This window comes from Scyliorhinus canicula, chromosome 3 (assembly GCF_902713615.1).
Source record: "Scyliorhinus canicula chromosome 3, sScyCan1.1, whole genome shotgun sequence".
Classification (NCBI taxonomy): domain Eukaryota; kingdom Metazoa; phylum Chordata; class Chondrichthyes; order Carcharhiniformes; family Scyliorhinidae; genus Scyliorhinus; species Scyliorhinus canicula.
In genome coordinates, this window is record NC_052148.1 from 22944152 (window position 1) to 22963483 (window position 19332).

Consider the following 19332-nt stretch of genomic DNA (forward strand, 5'->3'; position numbering starts at 1 on the left):
CGCTTGCGTCACTGTCTGTGAGGAATCCACACATTCTCCCCGTGTCTGCATGTGTTTCCTCCAGGTGCTCTAGCTTCCTCACACAAGTCCTCTAAGATGTGCTTGTTAGATGAATTGACATTCTGAATTCTCCCTCTGTGTACCCGAATAGGCGCCGGTGTGGCGACAAGGGGATTTTCACAGTAATTTCACTGCAGTGTTAATATAAGGATACTTATGACAATAGTAAAGATTATTATTAAATTAGAATAGGTAATGCAAATTAGCAGTTACTTACCAACTAATGAACTTACCGTTTTCCTATGAAGTCACTCATTGTTTTTCTCACTCTGTTTATGATGAACTCCTCCCCCACAGTTCTTTTAACTGGCTGGGTCCACTACTCTCCGCACTCCCACAGTTCTTCCAACTGGCTGTGTATACTACTTTCCACGCTGTTTCGTGTACTGAAGCTGCTCTCACTTTTCCCGCTCTTTTAACTGGCCAGGTCCCCTACTGCTGTGAACCATCGGGAACTCTGGTCTAGAGTTGGAACCTTTGACAGGCAAGTTCAAATTATGTTGCCAAATGATGTTGCCAGCTTCATGTCTTCACATGCAATATGATGTTAGGTACATTTATTTATTTTTTTGTTTTATAAATTTAGTGTACCCAATTAATTTTTTTCCTAATTAAGGGGCAATTTAGTGTGGCCAATCCACCTAGCCTGCACATCTTTGGGTTGTGGAGGTGAAACCCAAGCAAACACGGGGAGAATGTGCAAAGACAGTGACCCAGAGCCGGGATCGAACCTGGGACCTTGGCGCCATGAGGCTGCAGGGCTAAACCACTACGCCACTGTGCTGCCCAGTTAGGTACGTTTATAATAGTAATTAACAACAGATCTTTGTTCTTAAAAGGTAAGTGATCGGTAAATTGACAAGCATTGTGAATCCATCTGTCTCCATTTATGCATTGGACCTGCTACAGGAGACCGCGTTCCCAATTCTAGCCCATTACTGCCACTCCACCATGGGTTCTACCGGGAAGCAAGCAAAATCATGATTCGAACCTCCAAGATGAAAATCCAGCCCCTGGACTCTCATTTTAGAACAGCTGCCTCACGTTCCATCAAGAATAATGAATCACATTCCAATTAAGCCGTGTTGGGTTTATAGGGCCCTCCTTGGTTAAACATAAAGATTGCCAAGATTAGCTACCTGCAGACTGTCATGTCAGAGTGGTGAGCCTGAGCCGCATCAAGGCATGCTTAATAGAGTTGATTACCAAGGCACAAGCCATCATCTCACAATACACCATCCTACCTTTCTCACCATCATTCAGGCCACAGACAGTGCTTCTGGGTGAATTGACAGTTTACTGTACTTGTTTCAATTTGGTATACTGCATTTACTCCCCACGGTGCAGTTTCCCCTATGAGACACCCACTGCATTATCAGGTGATTGCTTTGGCGAACAACTCCACTCAGTTTGCAAGCATGATTTGACCTTCCGGTCAATTGTCATAGTAATTTCTCCCACCCACTTCCACTCTGATCGTAACAATTCTTGTTGGCAAGTTTTGATATTGCCATTTATACATCAATCACATTCAAACTGGTTGCCACATTTCCTACATTACAATAGCAACAATACCCCAATCGCTCCTACCTTCCACCTGATCATGGACCTTCCCTTTTGTTCTTTCCCCATTCTCCACCTCCCTCGTTACTTGCTTAAAACCTGTTACATTGCTAATGTAATGTAATGTTTCCTAACCCTAAAATACCATCTCCTGACCAATACAAAAAACACCTATTTCTATCTCTACAATATTATCCGCCCCGGTTCCTCTAATCTAGGCCACCATTAAAACCTTTATAAATCCTTTGATTAGGGGTGCAATTCTACTATCGTTGGATTCTCTCTTCCCACCGGCAGCGTACCCTCGCCCATGGGTTTTCCGGATGTGTGGGGTGTCTTCAATGCTCCACCATGCTTCTTGGCTTCACCAAATTTTAGTAATTTCCCATGGCAAATTATCTTTCCATGATCGCACTCTTACCTTCAACTCTTCCAATGTCAACCTTGGATGCATTATTGTACCTGTTCAGTTCGACTCTAGCGACAGAACATTCAGCTGCCTCAGGTTCACAATGGAATGTTTTCCATAAATTTGTCAGCCAACAACTGTTCTATTCTCCTTCAAAAAGGCTCCTTGAAAGCTTCCTCCATGATCTTTGCCTTTGGTCACCATCCCGAACGCAGTGCCCAGTTATATATATTTTCCCACATCTAATGCATTTAATACATCATTTTTTCACTTTCTAAAAAAATAATTATTAGCCTCTTAGTTATTTATTTTTAAAGGGTGTCCCACAGTGCAGACAAAATGAAAACCTTAAAATGATTATAAATCTATTACCTTCTTCTGGTCTGGCTACTGAACTGCCAGAACAAAGATAAGTAGAGTCTCCACTTGCAAGCAAAGGTCCCAAAAAGCTTTCTTCCGCCTGAAAATAAAGGAACAGAATTCTGAAACCATAAAACATTTATCACAAGAATTCAGATCTCCAACATTATAAAATGTTACTCTTTTCTAATGTACTACAAGAAGGATTATACCAAAACTGTTTGAACCTGTTAACTGTAAGGCTGTTACTTTGTTGCTCATGTGATTAATTCTGCGTTTAAAATGAAGTTTGTTTTAACATAAAAGGTACCTATTGGTCAGTGTTATCATTCCTGTGGCGAAGTATCCTTTCCTCAGTTTTAAAAATTGCAAATTGTGGAGTTTTTCATATGTGTTGTTAAGTTTGAAACAGTCACTTATGTAACTGAATTGCAAGATTGTAATAACCTCATTAGGCTGGTCGGTTGGATGTAAAGTCTACATGCTGCAAATAACCACAACGTCATGCCCTTCAAGAAATTTGTGGCCAACTGTTGAAATATTGCAAACTATACAAAACTCTGAATAACTCCAGTTAAGTGTCGGTATGTATTATTGTACCGGAAAGCACCAGGGGTGTTGACATGATAGTCAATGGGGCATTTGCAGCACACAAACCCAAGTAACCCAGTACAAGAATATACACTTACATTTTTTAAACTTATTGGTTTATCTTGTTTGAACTTCAAAGATCTAATAAAAATAATAATAATCTTTAGAATCATAAGTAGATTTACATTAACATTACAGTGAAGTTACTGTGAAAAGCCCCTTGTCGCCTGTTCGGGTACACAGAGGGAGAATTCAGACTATCCAATTCACCTAACAGCATGTCTTTTGGGACTTGTGGGAGGAAACCGGAGCACCCGGAGGAAACCCACGCAGACACAGGGAGAATGTGCAGACTCCACACAGACAGTGACCCAAGCAGCACGGTAGAGCAACACGGGCAGCACGGTAGCATGGTGGTTAGCATAAATGCTTCACAGCTCCAGGGTCCCAGGTTCGGTTCCCGGCTGAGTCACTGTCTGTGTGGAGTCTGCACGTCCTCCCCGCGTGTGCGTGGGTTTCCTCCGGGTGCTCCGGTTTCCTCCCACAGTCCAAAGATGTGCAGGTTAGGTGGATTGGCCATGCTAAATTGCCCGTAGTGTCCTAAAAAGTAATGTTGGGGGGGGGGGGGGGGGGGGGGGGGGGTTGGGTCACGGGTATAGGGTGGATACGTGGGTTGGGTTTGAGTAGGGTGATCATTGCTCGGCACAACATCGAGGGCCGAAGGGCCTGTTCTGTGCTGTACTGTTCTAAGAATCCCAAACCTGGGACCCTGGAGCTGTGAAACAACAGTGCTGACTATTGGGCTACTGTGGCATAGAGTCTGGGAAGGATTATTCTTAGCAATGTTGTTTTGTTATGGACAAATCCTATTTCCCCCTCACCCTTGATCTCCCAGTCTCTCACTACCCACAACTCTGAGATCCTTTCACTTTCAGGGAACCCACCCAAGTCCATTCCCAGAAGCTTTAAAGCCACCATCCCCAGGATTTCAAAGGCCTATGATTACAGTCTTCTCCACCTGATTGGCAGTTCCGAGTTTTTGTGTAATGGAGGTGTTGGGTAAAGAAGTCATCATTAAGCAAAAGTTTTTTTTTCACCTGCTGTGGCTTTGCACTTGCGTAAAAACTCAATGTTTTAAGTGAGAAATAAACTAAATGCATTGAAAGCTGGCTTAGTCTGTGGTTTCAAAGTTACGCTTGTATCTATTATTTGGAATTGTCAGTAAGTACATGTTTTATGGGATGTCCATCTGCATAGATTGTATTGTAATCCACAGAATTTCATGTGGTCAGGAACTGTCTTTTAAGTTTTAATAGCATGAGCCCACAGCCCTAAGCAAATCATTCTTCCTACCTGAATGGTTAACAATTTTAGTAGCTTAACAAATGTCATCAATGGCAGAGCAGAGGAACAGTCACCGCATGAAGCATTTTGCATTGAATTTTTTTTCTTTTTTTATAAATTTAGAGTACCCAATTAATTTTTTCCAATTAAGGGGCAATTTAGCGTGGGCAATTTAGCGTGGCCAATCCACCTAGCCTGCACATCTTTGGGTTATGGGGGCGAAACCCACGCAAAACACAGGGAGAATGTGCAAACTCAACGGACAGTGACCCAGGGCCGGGATCGAGCCTGGGACCTCGGTGCCATAAGGCAACAGGGCTAATCCATTGCGCCACCATGCTGCCCTTGCATGTTGCATTGATAATAGTGTGAAAGATAGGGCATCACCATGTGGTGATGACAGGGGGCTCAGCTGCCACTGGAGAGCCAGCGAGAGCATAGTGTTGCCACCTTTCAGTGAGGTTCGGCACATCTTGTTCTGCTAAGGCACTAGGGTTGTTCTGCTAAGGCACTAGATAGTGTGCCTTTTCCTGGAATCTTCGGGCCAACCATCTTCAGCTGCTGCATAAATGACCTGCCTTCCATCATAAGGTCAAAAGTGCAGGTGTTTGTGGATGACTACACAATGTTCAGCACCATTCACAACTCAGATAATGAAGCGGACGATGTCCAATTGCAGCAAGACCTGGACAATATCCAGGCTTGGGCTGACAAGTGGCAAGTTACATTCATGCCACACAAGTGGCAGGCAATAACCACCTCCTACAAGACAGGATCTAACCGTTGTCCCTTGATATTCAATTGCAATACGGTCACTGAATATCCTACAATCAACAACCAGGGTTTACCATTGATCCGGAACTGAACTGGACTAGCTGCATTAATACTCTAGCCATCAGGGCAGGAAAGTAAGGAATCGTACAGTGAGTAACTCACCTCCTGATCCTCCAAAGCCTGTCCACCATCTACAAGGCACAAGTCAGGAGTGTAATGGAATATTCTCCACTTGCCTGGATGAGTGCAGCTCCGACACCACTCAAGAAGCAGTTCATCCAGGACAAAGCAGCCCGCTTGACTGCTCCCCCATCTACAAATATTCAAACCCTCCACCACCGACCAACAGTGGCAGCCGTGTCTAACCATCTATAAGATGCACTGCAGTAACTCACCAAGGTTCCTTAGACGGCACCTTTCAAACCCACAACCACTAACATCAAGAAGGACAAGAGCAGCAGATTCCTTGGAACTCCAGCACCTGGAGGTTCCCCTCCAAGTCATTCACACCCCGACTTGGAAATATATCGTCGTTCCTTCACTGTCGCTGGGGAAAATCCTGGAACTACCTCCCCATCAGGGACTGGGGCTGGTTTAGCACAGGACTAAAGAGCTGGCTTTTAAAGCAGTCCAAGGCAGGCCAGCAGCACGGTTCAATTCCCGCATCAGCCTCCCCGAACAGGCACCAGAATGTGGCGACGAGGGGCTTTTCACAATAACTTCATTTGAAGCCTACTTGTGACAATAAGCGATTTTCATTTCATTTTTTCATTTCAACAGCACTGTAGGTGTACCTGCACATCAGGGAACTCACCACCTTCTGAAGGACAACTACGGATGGGCAATAAATGCTGGCCTAACTACTGATGGCCACATTCCGTAAATGAATTTTTACAAAAAAGTAAGGACCCAAGGGCAGAAGTCGCACTCTAAGAGCTGCGGGCAAATCCGAAGCCAGCACTTTGTTGAACAGCTGTGCCACTAAGGAGGCAGTGACTGATGCTTGCGCAACACTCACCCAAGGCAGAGGATCATCACTAGATCGCAGATCAGGAGTGAATGATGGTAGATTGAAAGGTAGGCGGAATGGCAACAAGGACAGGGGTTGCTCTCAGCAGGGTCCCCACTGTTCCAATGCCACATCCCACTGGAGTGACTTTTGTACCCCAGCACTCTCCCCACACCAATTGACACCTTTAGAGTCAGGAAATCTATCTATTTTCTTCTTAAATACATTGTGATGTCACCTGCATAACCTTCTATGGCAGATAATTCCACAGGTTCACCACCATGAGTGAAGTTTCTCCTCATCTCAGTCCTAAATAGCATACTCTGTATCCTGAGACTGTGACTGCTGGTTCAGGGGCTGGTTTAGCACAGTGGGCTAAACAGCTGGCTTGCAATGCAGAACAAGGCCAGCAGTGCGGGTTCAATTCCCGTACCAACCTCCCCGAACAGGCACTGGAATGTGGCGACTAGGGGCTTTTCATAGTAACTTCATTGAAGGCTACTTGTGACAATAAGCGATTATTATTATTAGACCTCCAGGGCCAGAGGAAACAACCTCCCTGCATCCAGTTTATGCAGCCAGTGAACACATCCAAGTCAACCTAACCTTTCATACGATAATCCTGCCACCCCAGGAATCAGTCTGGTGAACCTTCACTACACTTCCTCTATGGCAAATATATCCTTTCTCAGATAAGAGACCAAAACTGCACATAATACTCCAGGTATGGTCTCACTAAGGCTCTGTACAGCTGCAGACATCCTTGCTCATGTACCCAAGTCCTCTTGGAAAGGCCAACAAACCATTTCCCTTCACCACCCTCCAACTGCGTAAATGCTCCCCCCCCCCCCCCCCCCCCCCCCCATCAACATGCCAAAAGGAGGATACAAAATTCAACCCTTAGGTGTCGGGGAAGCCATGGTTTAATGGGAGCTTGAGGTAGGAAGGTCAGTTCAGAGAATGTTTGATATTCGTCATTGGGTGGAAAATGGGAGGAGGAAGCCACTCGGTCCAGGGGAGGCAGTGGTTTAGGTGAATCCCACAATGGCAGATGGTAAAATTTGAATTCAATTAAAAATCTGGAATTAAAAGATTAATGATGACCATGAAACCATTGCCAATTGTCGTAAAAACCAACCTGGTTCACTAATGTCCTTTAGGGAAGGAAATCTACCATCCTTACCCAGTCTGGCCTACATGCGACTCCAGACCCACATAGCAATGCGGTTGACTCTTAACTGCTCACCGCTGAAATGGCCCAGCAAGCTACTCAGTTCAAGGGCAATTAAGGATGGGCAACAAATGCTGACCCAGCCAGCAATGTCCACATTCCAAGAATGAATTGAGCCTGTTCTACCATTCAATTAGATCATGGCTGAGGGGACTCTTGCACTACCTGACAGTCACCCATTCCCTTGCTTCCTGTCCTTCAAACTGCAGTGACAATCTGCCTAAACATGTCATCCACATAATTTTCAGCCTCAGATGCGTTGCAGTGACTCCAGCCGTTGCTCCAGTTCCACAACACTGATTTCAAGTCTCCATAACTGGTTATATTTCCTGGTCATGTGGTCCACTAGGCCACAGGAAGTTCTATGTGGCTCAGCTGCCCTGACATTCCGTAATTTAACAGACTATTTATTAGAAACTGGAAGCCTAGACTCTAATAAGCTTTACTACGAGTAAACTTTACTGCTACTAATTAAAATTTACAATTACCCAAGTTTTGAAAGATAAATAAGCAAATTACTCACCAACCAGCCCTTTTTCCTGTGAAGCCACACTTTTTTTCTGAACATGGTCAGTTCTCAGACCGATTCCCCGAGCTCTTTTAAACTGGTCCACTGCCCTCCACCCACTTTTAAACTCAAAGTTAAGGTAGCTACTTAAATGAACAGCACCTCTTCCCTCACTACACCAAATTCCCCTCACTACACCAAATTCCCATACTCGCACTCAAAGACCAGCTGCTTTTCTCATGTTCACTTACTTTAATATTGTACATCTCGAAAACACAGGCTGCAGTTTTGGCAGTAGAAAAGAAATAGGGAAGTAGCAGCAATGTTGTCCAGTGGAAAGACCCAGCTCAACTGGGCCTTTTTCTCTTCAGTGGTCCTAACCTCCTTGATTAATATTCTTTTTCCGCTCCTTCCTAAACTAAGTTTCTGTCCATTTCTGCACAGTTTCTGAAACGACTCTGTATTCTTCCTGGTTTAGCTCACCAGGGGCTGGTTTAGCTCACCAGGCTAAATCGCTGGCTTTTAAAGCAGACCAAGCAGGCCAGTAGCACGGTTCGATTCCCGTACCAGCCTCCCCAGACAGGCGCCGGAATGTGGCGACTAGGGGCTTTTCACAGTACCTTCATTGAAGCCTACTCATGACAATAAGCGATTTTTTCAAATAGGGAAACCTTTCCATCCTGAACCCAAGGATATTGTTTCCATGCTTAATCTCCCTGTATTTCTTTTCATTTTTCCTCTTTCTCATTTCTAATTATTAAGTTCTACCTCTCTCATCGCTGCTTCTATAACACATTTAGATATTCACATCGGCAAACTATGCAAGCAGAATAAATCAAAAACAGAGAAGTATCGGCACATTGGGAGGGAGCAGACCACAGTAGTCTTATGATAAATCTGAGCATTGCAATGTGTGATTCTTCATGCTAAACATATATCCCAGCAGACTCTTGCATGTCAGTAGGACTGTCACACACAATTTACAGTGCAGAAGGAGGCCATTCGGCCCATCGAGTCTGCACCGGCTCTTGGAAAGAGCACCCTACCCAAGGTCAATACCTCCACCCTATCCCCATAGCCCAGTAACCCCACCCAACACTGACGGCAATTTTGGACACTAAGGGCAATTTATCCTGGCCAATCCACCTAACCTGCACATCTTTGGACTGGAGATGGTTCTAAAGATTTCCCCGTTAAGGAAGGGAACCCCAAAACAAACATTTTCAGGTTGATGGAGTAATGAACACACTTCGCCCTTCAGAGCATTGTGTTTTTATTTCAGATTTCCAACATTCACAGTATTTTGTTTTATTAAAATTTGTATGAAATTCTCTCTGGAATTAAATTTCTCAGGAACTACTGCAATTTTTTTCCCACAATTAAGTCCAGAATTACTATCCTTGGATTCCCTATTCTTTCACCTGAATTAGAAACCTGCAGAACAATCTTTTAAAAATCGTTCAGCCCATTGTGCCGGTGTTGGCTTTGTAAAAGAGATATCCATGAAAGAATAGGGAATCCGAGGATAGTAATTCACACGGACTTGAAATGCTAACAGTTTCTCTCTCCACAGATGCCACCAGACTTGCGGAATTTTTCCAACATTTTCAATGTTTATTACAAATTTTAGTCTACTTGACTTGAGGATGCTCAAGGAGCCTAGCAGGGTGCCTTGTACTAATGGTGTACCAAATGACAGTTGCTAATAACCCAAATTATCGACAGATTTGTGATTGTGCATTCTCTGGCAAGTGTTTGATATTGGCCTAGTCAAAGAACTGCAATTGGAACAAATTTCCGGATTGGATTGAATTGGATTTGTTTATTGTCACGTGTACCGAGGTACAGTGAAAAGTATTTTTCTGCAAGCAGCTCAACAGATCATTCAGTACATGGAAGAAAAGGAAATTAAACAAAATTCAAGAAAATACACGAAAATACACGAGAATACATAATAGGGCAACACAAGATATACTATGGGCGCGATTCTCCGCAAATGCGGAGAGTCGTGAAGGCTGCCGTGAAACTGGCCGTGTTTCACGGCAGCCTCCGCGCCCCCTCCCGGGACCCGATTCTGCTCCCCGGTCGGGGCTAGCAGCGGGGCCCCGTGAACCTCGGCATCGCAGGCTTAGCGAACTTCGCTAAGCCCGCGCGCCAAGGTTAACGGCGGCTGATGCAAACGATGACGTCAGCCACGCATGCGCGGATTGGACGGCTCCAATCCGCGCATGCGCGGATGACGTCATCACGCATATGCGTGAAACCCGCGCATGCGTGAAACCCGCGCATGCGTGAAACCCGCGCATGCGTGAAACCCCGCATGCGCGGGCAGTTATGCCCCTCAGCCGCCCCGCGGACTGATCCAGCGGGGCGGCGGAGGAACAAAGAGTGCGTGGGGTTCGGACCCGCTGCCCGCGATCGGTGCCCACCGATTGTGGGCCCATGCCACCCTTGGCGCGGCCGTGCCAATCGGTGGCATGGTTCTCCAGAACGGCACTTTGTGGCCGTTTTCACGAACTGTGATAGGTGTGTTGGAGTTTGTGAAAACGGCCGTAAAGGCCTGGGAAATCGGCCCATCGGCTAGGGGAGAATCGCTGCTCGCCGTAAAAAAACGGCGAGCAGCGATTCGTGTCGTGGGGCGGCCGTGGAATAGCGGGAGGTCGGGAAAAATGTCGAGAAGACCCTCCCGCTATTCTCCGACCCGTCGTGGGGGGCGGAGAATCGCGCCCAATGTATACGAAATAGAACAGAAAAATTGATCTTTAATGAGTGTTCACAAAACTATTTATTTAGTCGAATGTCACTGGAAGGAACATTGCATCTAGGAAAGAAAGTTTTGTTCAACACAACTGATGAATAACCAATCAGAAAATGAGAAACACACATGTTTAAACAATTAGTCCAATTAGGGAAATATTTAAAAATTACTCTATAGTCATAATATGGTGAAAACCACTGATAGACATAAAAAAAAGTCACCTTTCAACTGGATTTCCACAACACAATCCATTATTAAGGAGAGAATAGTGCATTTGAAAAGTCATAATCTGATCAAAGACAGTCAGCATGGCTTCATGAAGGAGAACTCATGCAAGACAAATTTACTGAACTTCTTTGAAGAAGTACCAGCCAAAGTAGATAGAGGAGAGCCAGTTGATGTTTTATATTTGGATTTTCAAAAAACATTGGATAAGATGCCACATAAAAAGCTACTACTCAAAATAAGAGTTCATTGCATTGGAAGTAATATTCCAGCATGGATAGAGGATTGGCTAACAGGAGGCAGCAAATACCAGTAAGTGGGACTTTCTCAGGTTGGAGGGCAGTAACCAGTAGTGTGCCACAGGGATCAGTGCTAAGACAACAGCTCTTCACTAATGATTTGGAGGAGGAAACAGAAAGCACACACAGTGGCCAAATTTGCAGATGATACAGAAGTGGGAGGGCAGTTGTAAGTAGGATGAAAATTCAATGTGAGAAAATGTGAGCTTGTTCATTTTGGAACAAAGTACGAGAAGGTGGATTATTATTTAAGATGGAGAGAGACTGCAGAAAGCTGTAACACAAATGGTCTTGGGCCCTTGTTCATGAAACTCAAAAGGCTAGCATACAGGTGTACAAGATAATAGGGGAGGCAAATGCAATGCTGGCTTTTACTTCAGTATAAAAATAAAGATGTGTTGCTGAAACTGTACAAGGTACGAGTGAGGCCATATTTAGAATACTACGTGCAACTTTGGTGCCCATATGTAACAAAAGAGAGATTAGACACAGGTTTACAAGGATGACCATGGGTATGGAGGGACTGCAATCTTGAGGAAAGATTAAACAGGCTTGGTTTATACTCCTTGGAGTTCATAAGGAGGTGATATGATTGAAACATACACAGTTCTTTGGGGGTTACATAGAACATAGAACAGGACAGCACAGAACAGGCCCTTCGGCCCTCGATGTTGTGCCGAGCAATGATCACCTTACTCAAACCCACGTATCCACCCTATACCCGTAACCCAACAACCCCCCTTAACCTTACTTTTTAGGACACTACGGGCAATTTAGCACGGCCAATCCACCTAACCCGCACATCTTTGGACTGTGGGAGGAAACCGGAGCACCCGGAAGAAACCCACGCACACACGGGGAGGACGTGCAGACTCCACACAGACAGTGACCCAGCCGGGAATCGAACCTGGGACCCTGGAGCTGTGAAGCATTTATGCTAACCACCATGCTACCGTGGGTAAATGTTGGGGAGGATGCTTCCACTCATGGGAGAGGGTAGTACCAGAGAACATAGTTTCAGAATAAGGGGGAGCCTATTTAAGACAGATTTGAGAAATAATTTATTTTCTCAAAGAGTGGTGAATCTTTAGAATTCTTTACCCCAGGAAGCACTGGGGGCTACGTCCTTGAGCATTAAAACCAGAATCATATAATCTCTACAGTGAAGGAGGCCATTCGGCCCATCAAGTCTACACCCGCCCTTGGAAAGGGTACCCGACCTGGGCCCATGCCCAGCCCTATCTCTTAAGCCAGTAATCCAATACAACCTTTTTTTCTTGGGACACTATGGGGCAATTTAGCGTAGCCAATGCACCAATCATGCACATCTTTGGACTGTGGGAGGAAACTGGAGCATTCAATGGAAACCCACGCAGACACGGGAAGAAAGTGCAAACTCCACACAGACATTCACCCAAGATTGGAATTGAACCTGGGTCCCTGGCATTGTGAGGCAGTAGTGTTAACCACTGTGCCACATACATACATACATACATACATAGAAAAAAGAGCCTGCTTCACCATTCATTATGATCATGGCTGATCATCAGGTTCTATACCTTGATCCAGCCTCCCCCCCCCATTTCCCTTGATGCCTTTAGGCTCAGCTACCAAGGACAGTGGAAGAAGGAACTGAAGGCACTATTGCTAAGTTAGCAGATGATACAAAGATCTGAAGAGGGACAGGTAGTATTGAGGAAACAAGGGGGCTGCAGAAGGACAGGCTAGGAGAATGGACAATGAAGTGGCAGAGGAAATACAATGTGGAAAAGCGTGAGGTTATGCACTTTGGAATGAGGAATTTAGGCATAGACTATTTTCTAAATGGGGAAATGCTTAGGAAATCAGAAGCACAAAGGGACTTGGGAGTCCTTGTTCACGATTCTCTTAAGGTTAATGTGCAGGTTCAGTCAGCAGTTAGGAAGGCAAATGCAATGTTAGCATTCATGTCGAGAGGGCTAGAATACAAGACCAGGGATGTACTTCTGAGGCTGTATAAGGCCCCATTGGGAGTATTAGGAGTAGTTTTGGGCCCTGTATCTAAGCAAAGATGTGCTGGCCGTGGAAAGGGTTCAGAGGAAGTTCACAAGATTGCTCCCTGGAATGAACAGCTTGTCGGATGAGGAATGGTTAAGGACTCTGGGTCTGTACTCGTTGGAGTTTAGAAGGATTGGGGGGGGGGGGGGGGGGGGGGGGGGGGGGAATCTTATTGAAACTTACAGGATACTGTGAGGCCTGGATAGAGTGGACGTGGAGAGGATTCTTCCACTTGCAGGAAAACTGGTTGCAGAGGACACAATCTCAGTCTAAAGGGATGATCCTTTAAAACAGAGCTGAGGAGGAATTTCTTCAGCCAGAGGGTGGTGAATCCGTGGAACTCTTTGCCGCAGAAGGCTGTGGAGGACAAATCATAGAGTATCTTTAAGACAGAGACAGGTAGGATCTTGATTAATAAGAGGATCCATTGTGGTTCTGCCAATCTTCTGCCAACAATTCTGTGGGATGTCTTTAGAACTCAAAGGAGTGGCTTAACTGGCTAGTGTAGCTGTAAAACATTGATGAATGAACTCGCGAAGCACTAAGCACAACAGCTGATTTGCTAAGATTGAAGAGTTTATCCAGCAGTGCAAGAAATAGAAATCGGATGGCAATAACATTGTGGTAAATGTAAACATAGTCAGACTTTGGGTACTGTAGGGGAGCACTGTAGCACAGTGATTAGCACTATGGCTTCACAGCGCCAGGGTCCCAGGTTCGATTCGCGGCTTGGGTGACTGTCTGTGCGGAGTCTGCACGTTCTCCCAGTATCTGCGTGTGTTTCCTCCGGGTGCTCCGGTTTCCTCCCACAAGTCCCGAAAGACGTGCTGTCATGTAATTTGGACATTCTGAATTCTCCCTCTATGTACCCGAATAAGCGACTAGGGGCTTTTCACAGTAACTTCATTGCAGTGTTAATTGTAAGCCTACTTGTGACAACATTATTAAATAAGATTTTTAAAAACTAGCTTCAACTTAATGCCAGTCAGGCATGCACATTCGGCAGGCCCGGAAGATGTGGAATCCGCTCCTGGGCGACATCGCATTGCAAACTCAAATACAGGCTGGGTAGCCAATTAAGGCCCAGCCAGCATGAAACGCATCCTCTGGTTGGGCTGAAGGTCCGGCTGGGGCCATGAGCTAGTCCAGTGCCGGGTCCAATGGGAACTCAGTGGGGAAATTAAAAACTACAGGTGCAGCTCTTTGAGATGCTCAGGGGTATAGATGCATGTGCCAACTGACACTGAAGTCCGAGATGGACAAGTTTGGGAGAAATTGAAGAGTGAGGTTTGATACACTGAGCCACCGGAAACCTGGTTCACCGGGAATGTGGGCCAGGTTGAAACGCTACTGCTGGGAGAGGAAGCACTCATGATGAATTCTCTTCTGCACTTTCAGAAGAGAAGGCATAATTCAGCTGAGCGTATAAGAAGATAAGAACTTCCGGTGGGGAGCCCAGTCTATTGTCCTCACTTGTCATAACATGGATGTTCTAGAGTTGAAATTGCACCAGAGCTCACTCTACCAATTGTGAGGCAAGAATCTTGGAGGAAAGTAAGTATGCTGTGGACAAATAATGGACTGGTGGAGTGCACAGTGTGGGGTTGTGTCATCTGAAATGGAACTGTCAAAGCAAGTGTGCCCATTGATCTTCCGATCACGACGGCACCATGATACAATTCTCTATTTCCTCACCAGCCCATCTAGCATGAGAATTAACTATGTAATTATTGAATGTACAGGCATATTGTATTCCTTCCTCAGATGTGACATTAACAAGAGATGTTAAGTATTGGGTTCAGAGACATTCCAATTAGTTGTCTCATTTATGTTAAGTATCCAATAATTGACACTGAGTGCAGTAGTTATGTAGACTAAGGTAACTGCCTTGGGAAAGAGAAAACAAGGTATGGCATTGGCTCTTTCTCTACCTTATGACGGTAAAATCCGGAGCAAAATGTTTTCTGAGCTGGAATTGGAAGAGTTACTCAGAAGAAGGTCTGCAGACTCTATTCCATTATATGGATAAGATTTATAAGAAGGATGATTTGTTAAGTGCATATGAAGATTGGTCGGATTTTGATAAGTTCTGGAAAATGGAGGATTTATCCATGGAAGACTGTATAATGGAATTTGGCAGACTATATAATAGGCTGCAGAAACACAACCTGGAATTTCCAGAGTCTGTGTTGGCCTTTAAATTACTTGACTGTGCTCGAGTGAGCAACATGGATAAGCTCCTGGTTTTGACAGGAGTTCAGTTTGCGGCTAAGGATACCTTATTTGATCAGATGACAGAAGCTTTAAAAAATGTTTCTGGGGAAACATTCAATTCCGATGGCTCTGATGACTCTAATAGGTCAGCCTGCAATAAAGCAGAATATGGAAGATAACAGGATGGCAAAATTGTACAGCTACGAACAGGTTCCAAGACTATAGGAGATCGGGACGCGGAAATTATGAAGACACAAACCCAGTTAGAACCTACAATAGCAAGATGAACCCCAGAAATGCACGGGGCATGATAAATCGATGTTTTTGATGTGACTCTCAATACCATTATGCTTTCAACTGTCCAACACGTTATAGTGTTTGAAGCGACACATGACACGGAAGAGTCAGAAGAGGAAAAAAAATAGTGACAAGAAAGAAGGCATTGTCCTATTAACAAGCAGTTTTGCGCCAATAATGGAGGGTGTTGGTTGCAGAATCCTTCAATTGTATTGGACAGTGGCTGCACATCAACTGTGTGTGGAATTGACTGGTTAAAATGTTACCTGGACTCCTTGAATGCTGAAAATCGTAACAAGGTTAAGGAATTTGAAAGTTCTACAACGTTCAGGTTTGGGGATGATAATACTCTGAAGTCGCTGAAAAGAGTGGTGATCCCTTGCAATATTGCCGGAGTGAATCATTTCATTAACACAGATGTTGTATCAAGTGAGATACCTTTGCTTCTGAGCAAACCATCGATGAAGAAAGCACACATGAAACTGGATATGGAACAGGATACGGCAACAGTTTTTGGAAAGACGGTGGACTTACAATTTACAGTCGGGACACGATTATTCCATTGCTGACAAATAATATTTCAAGCAGAGTTGTTAAGGATGTGTTAATGGCAGTTGAAAATGGGACTTTAGCTGATAAAAAGCTTGTTGTATTAAAACTGCAAAGGCAATTTGCACATCCGTCTCCTCAGAGGCTGAAAAATTTATTAAAGAATGCAGGGGTAAGGGATGAAGACTATACTAAAAACTGGTTAGACCAGGTTAATGATTGCTGTGAAGTTTGTAGGAAGTACAGAAGGACACCAGTACGCCCGATAGTAACCCTACCTTTGGCCAGGGATTTTAACGATATTGTGGCCATGGACCTTAAGATCTGGGATAAAGCCAATAATATATTTATTTTGCATTTTGTAGATTTAGCAACCAGCTTTAATCAATCAACGATTGTAGGCAGTAAAGAAGAGTAATTTTGGATCAAATCATGGAAAAATAGATAGGGACAGGAATGGGCCCACCCGCAAAATTCCACCCGCAAATGGGCCCACCCGAAAATAAGGAGTGGTCAAAAGCACTTTGGCTGCCGAGACGTTAAGCCTTGTAGAGATGGTGGATATGGCCTTTTATATATCTCAGATATTGATAGAAATGTTGGGATTAGGGTAACATACCCATTGAATGTCACATTGACAAATCCCTATGGTAAAATGTGCACTCTACAAAAAGTGTCAATAAAAAAATGTTACGGGTAGACATCGCAAGTTTGAAGCAAATGTTGGACAGAGGGGAATTGGCAAAAATTAAATGGGTCGACAGTAGCTATCAATAATCAGACTGTTTTACAAAAAGAGGGGCCAGCTCACAGAAACTTCTGGATATTGTTAATGAAGTTTCTGTGACTGTTTTCTTTTTCTTCCAAAAATGAAAACAAAAGGGGAGAAATTGCGTGTGTGTTTTTGAGTTTCTTATAATTTTGTTTACACATAATTATTTTTTTTCTCCAAGGAAAGGGAGACTGTGAAGTAATGGGTTAAGTGACATTCCAATTAGTTGTCTCACTTATGTTATGCATCCAATAATTGAAAGGGGCTTCAGGTGGCCTTTGTGTCAGGTGATGTGATGTTAGGGTTTTGTGCAGAATCTGTTAAAGTGAAATAAAGGTGTTAGTGAAAAGGAGCAAAGCTTTTGACTCTTCATACAACAGCAGCTAAACGTCTAACAAGAGACTCCAAAGACTTCCCTTTAACTTCTCAGGAGGAGACACACAGACAGGTACATGTAGGTCACATCTTCTCTCTGAAGCAGGCACCAGTGCAGTTACAAGCATATCAATGGGCATTAGATCATCAACACCAAAGATAGTTCACAGTGGAAAGGGCACAGCACACTCGGAAGAGGAGCTACCAGAGGCAGATTGTGCCAGGATGGTGGCAGTTGGAAGAGTCTTAGAAACCAGGACTATGCTGAGTCCAAGACAGATGATGAGCCTCTGGAGTCATCGGCCAGGCGGCAGATTCTGGATGTGCAGCAGCAAGATGGGATTTCTGGCATATACCCGTAAAGGCCTGCACACCACGGTCTCTGTCATGGAGGAGTCGATGAGGAACACAAGCACAGAGTTCACCACAACCAACCAGCGCATTGAGACAGTGCCAACTCACATGGAAAGACAGCTCCTAGAACAAAGTCAGGGGTTATGGAGGTTACAAGCTCTCACACAGGCAGTTATCTCAAGAGGTCACTGCCTGTGTTATTTTTATTCAGTCGTGGAATGTGGGCATCACCTGCAGGGGCAGCATTCACTGCTAATTGTCCTTGAACTGAGTGGTTTGTTAGGCCATTTCAGAGAGCATTTAAGAGTCAGCTATATTGCTGTGGATCTGGAGTTACATAGGCCAGACCAGGTAAAGGAGGCAGATTTCGTTCCCTAAAAAACTCGATGGTTTTTTGTGACAATCAACAATGTTTTCATCGACTTAATCTCATATTTCCTTTTCACTGAATTTAAAAAAAAAAATGGAATTCAAATTTCACATGGTGAAAACGGCCATGGTGGCATTTGAATCTGGGACCACAGGGCATTACCCTGAATCTCTGGAATAGTGTCCAATCATAACTATGTGATCGCCTCCCTGAGAGGTGGATTAGGCACCTGTTCGCCTTGCTAGGTGCGCGTCCAACAATAGCGAGGAGGGAGGTTCAAACAACTTTCACACTGACAGGCAAACTGAATGCCATCTCAGAGTATTCTCAGGGAGGCTCCAGAGGATCGCAGCTCCTTCACCTCCCTGCCAGTGAGTGTTGCATCTAATGAGGTCACAACGACAGAGGAGTGTCTAGCCATGGCACTTGGTGCGCCCACCCAGACGCAACCTGCTCAGGCCAAAGGTCATCAGGACTGAACAATGGCAGAATCAGAAGGCTGCCTTCAATGTCTCTGCTAGCGGTTGAGACAAAGGACGGGGGGGGGGGGGGGGGGGGGGGGGGGGGGGGGTCACTGGAATAATTTGGAATCAATTCCATGGCAGTCTGTATGGTCACTATGCTATTATATACAAATGTATTTTGATGTCTCTGTGAATGGGGAGCTCTTACTAGGTTATCATATGGAAATGTATTTAGATGTCTGACTCTTAAAACAATGAAATAGTGATTATCTTTAACGGGAGGGGTAGGTCTTGCCTTACAAGTTTTATTGACTTCTTTGAGGAGGTGACCAAGCATGTGGATGAAGGTAAAGCAGAGGATGTAGTGTACATGGATTTTAGTAAGGCATTTGATAAGGTTCCCCATGGTAGGCTTATTCAGAAAGTAAGAAGGCATGGGATAGTGGGAAATTTGGCCAGTTGGATAACAAACTGGCTAACCGATAGAAGACAGAGAGTGTTGGTGGATGGCAAATATTCAGCCTGGAGCCCAGTTACCAGTGGCGTACCGCAGGGATCAGTTCTGGGTCCTCTGCTGTTTGTGATTTTCATTAATGACTTGGATGAGGGAGTTGAAGGGTGGGTCAGTAAATTTGCAGATGATACGAAGATTGGTGGAGTTGTGGATAGTGAGGAGGGCTGTTGTCGGCTTCAAAGAGACATAGATAGGATGCAGAGCTGGGCTGAGAAGTGGCAGATGGAGTTTAACCCTGGCAGCACGGTAGCATGG

The 19332-nt window shown here is 44.7% G+C and overlaps 1 protein-coding gene across 1 annotated transcript in view; it reads right to left on the reverse strand.

Annotated features, from left to right (window-relative positions):
* The window catches only part of c3h20orf194 (chromosome 3 C20orf194 homolog), a 257070-nt gene that overhangs the window by 120826 nt on the left and 116912 nt on the right, over positions 1–19332 (reverse strand). The window contains exon 20 of the mRNA XM_038793206.1: positions 2405–2492. Within this exon, the coding sequence (XP_038649134.1) occupies positions 2405–2492 (88 nt within the window). The remainder of the gene's footprint in view (positions 1–2404; positions 2493–19332) is intronic.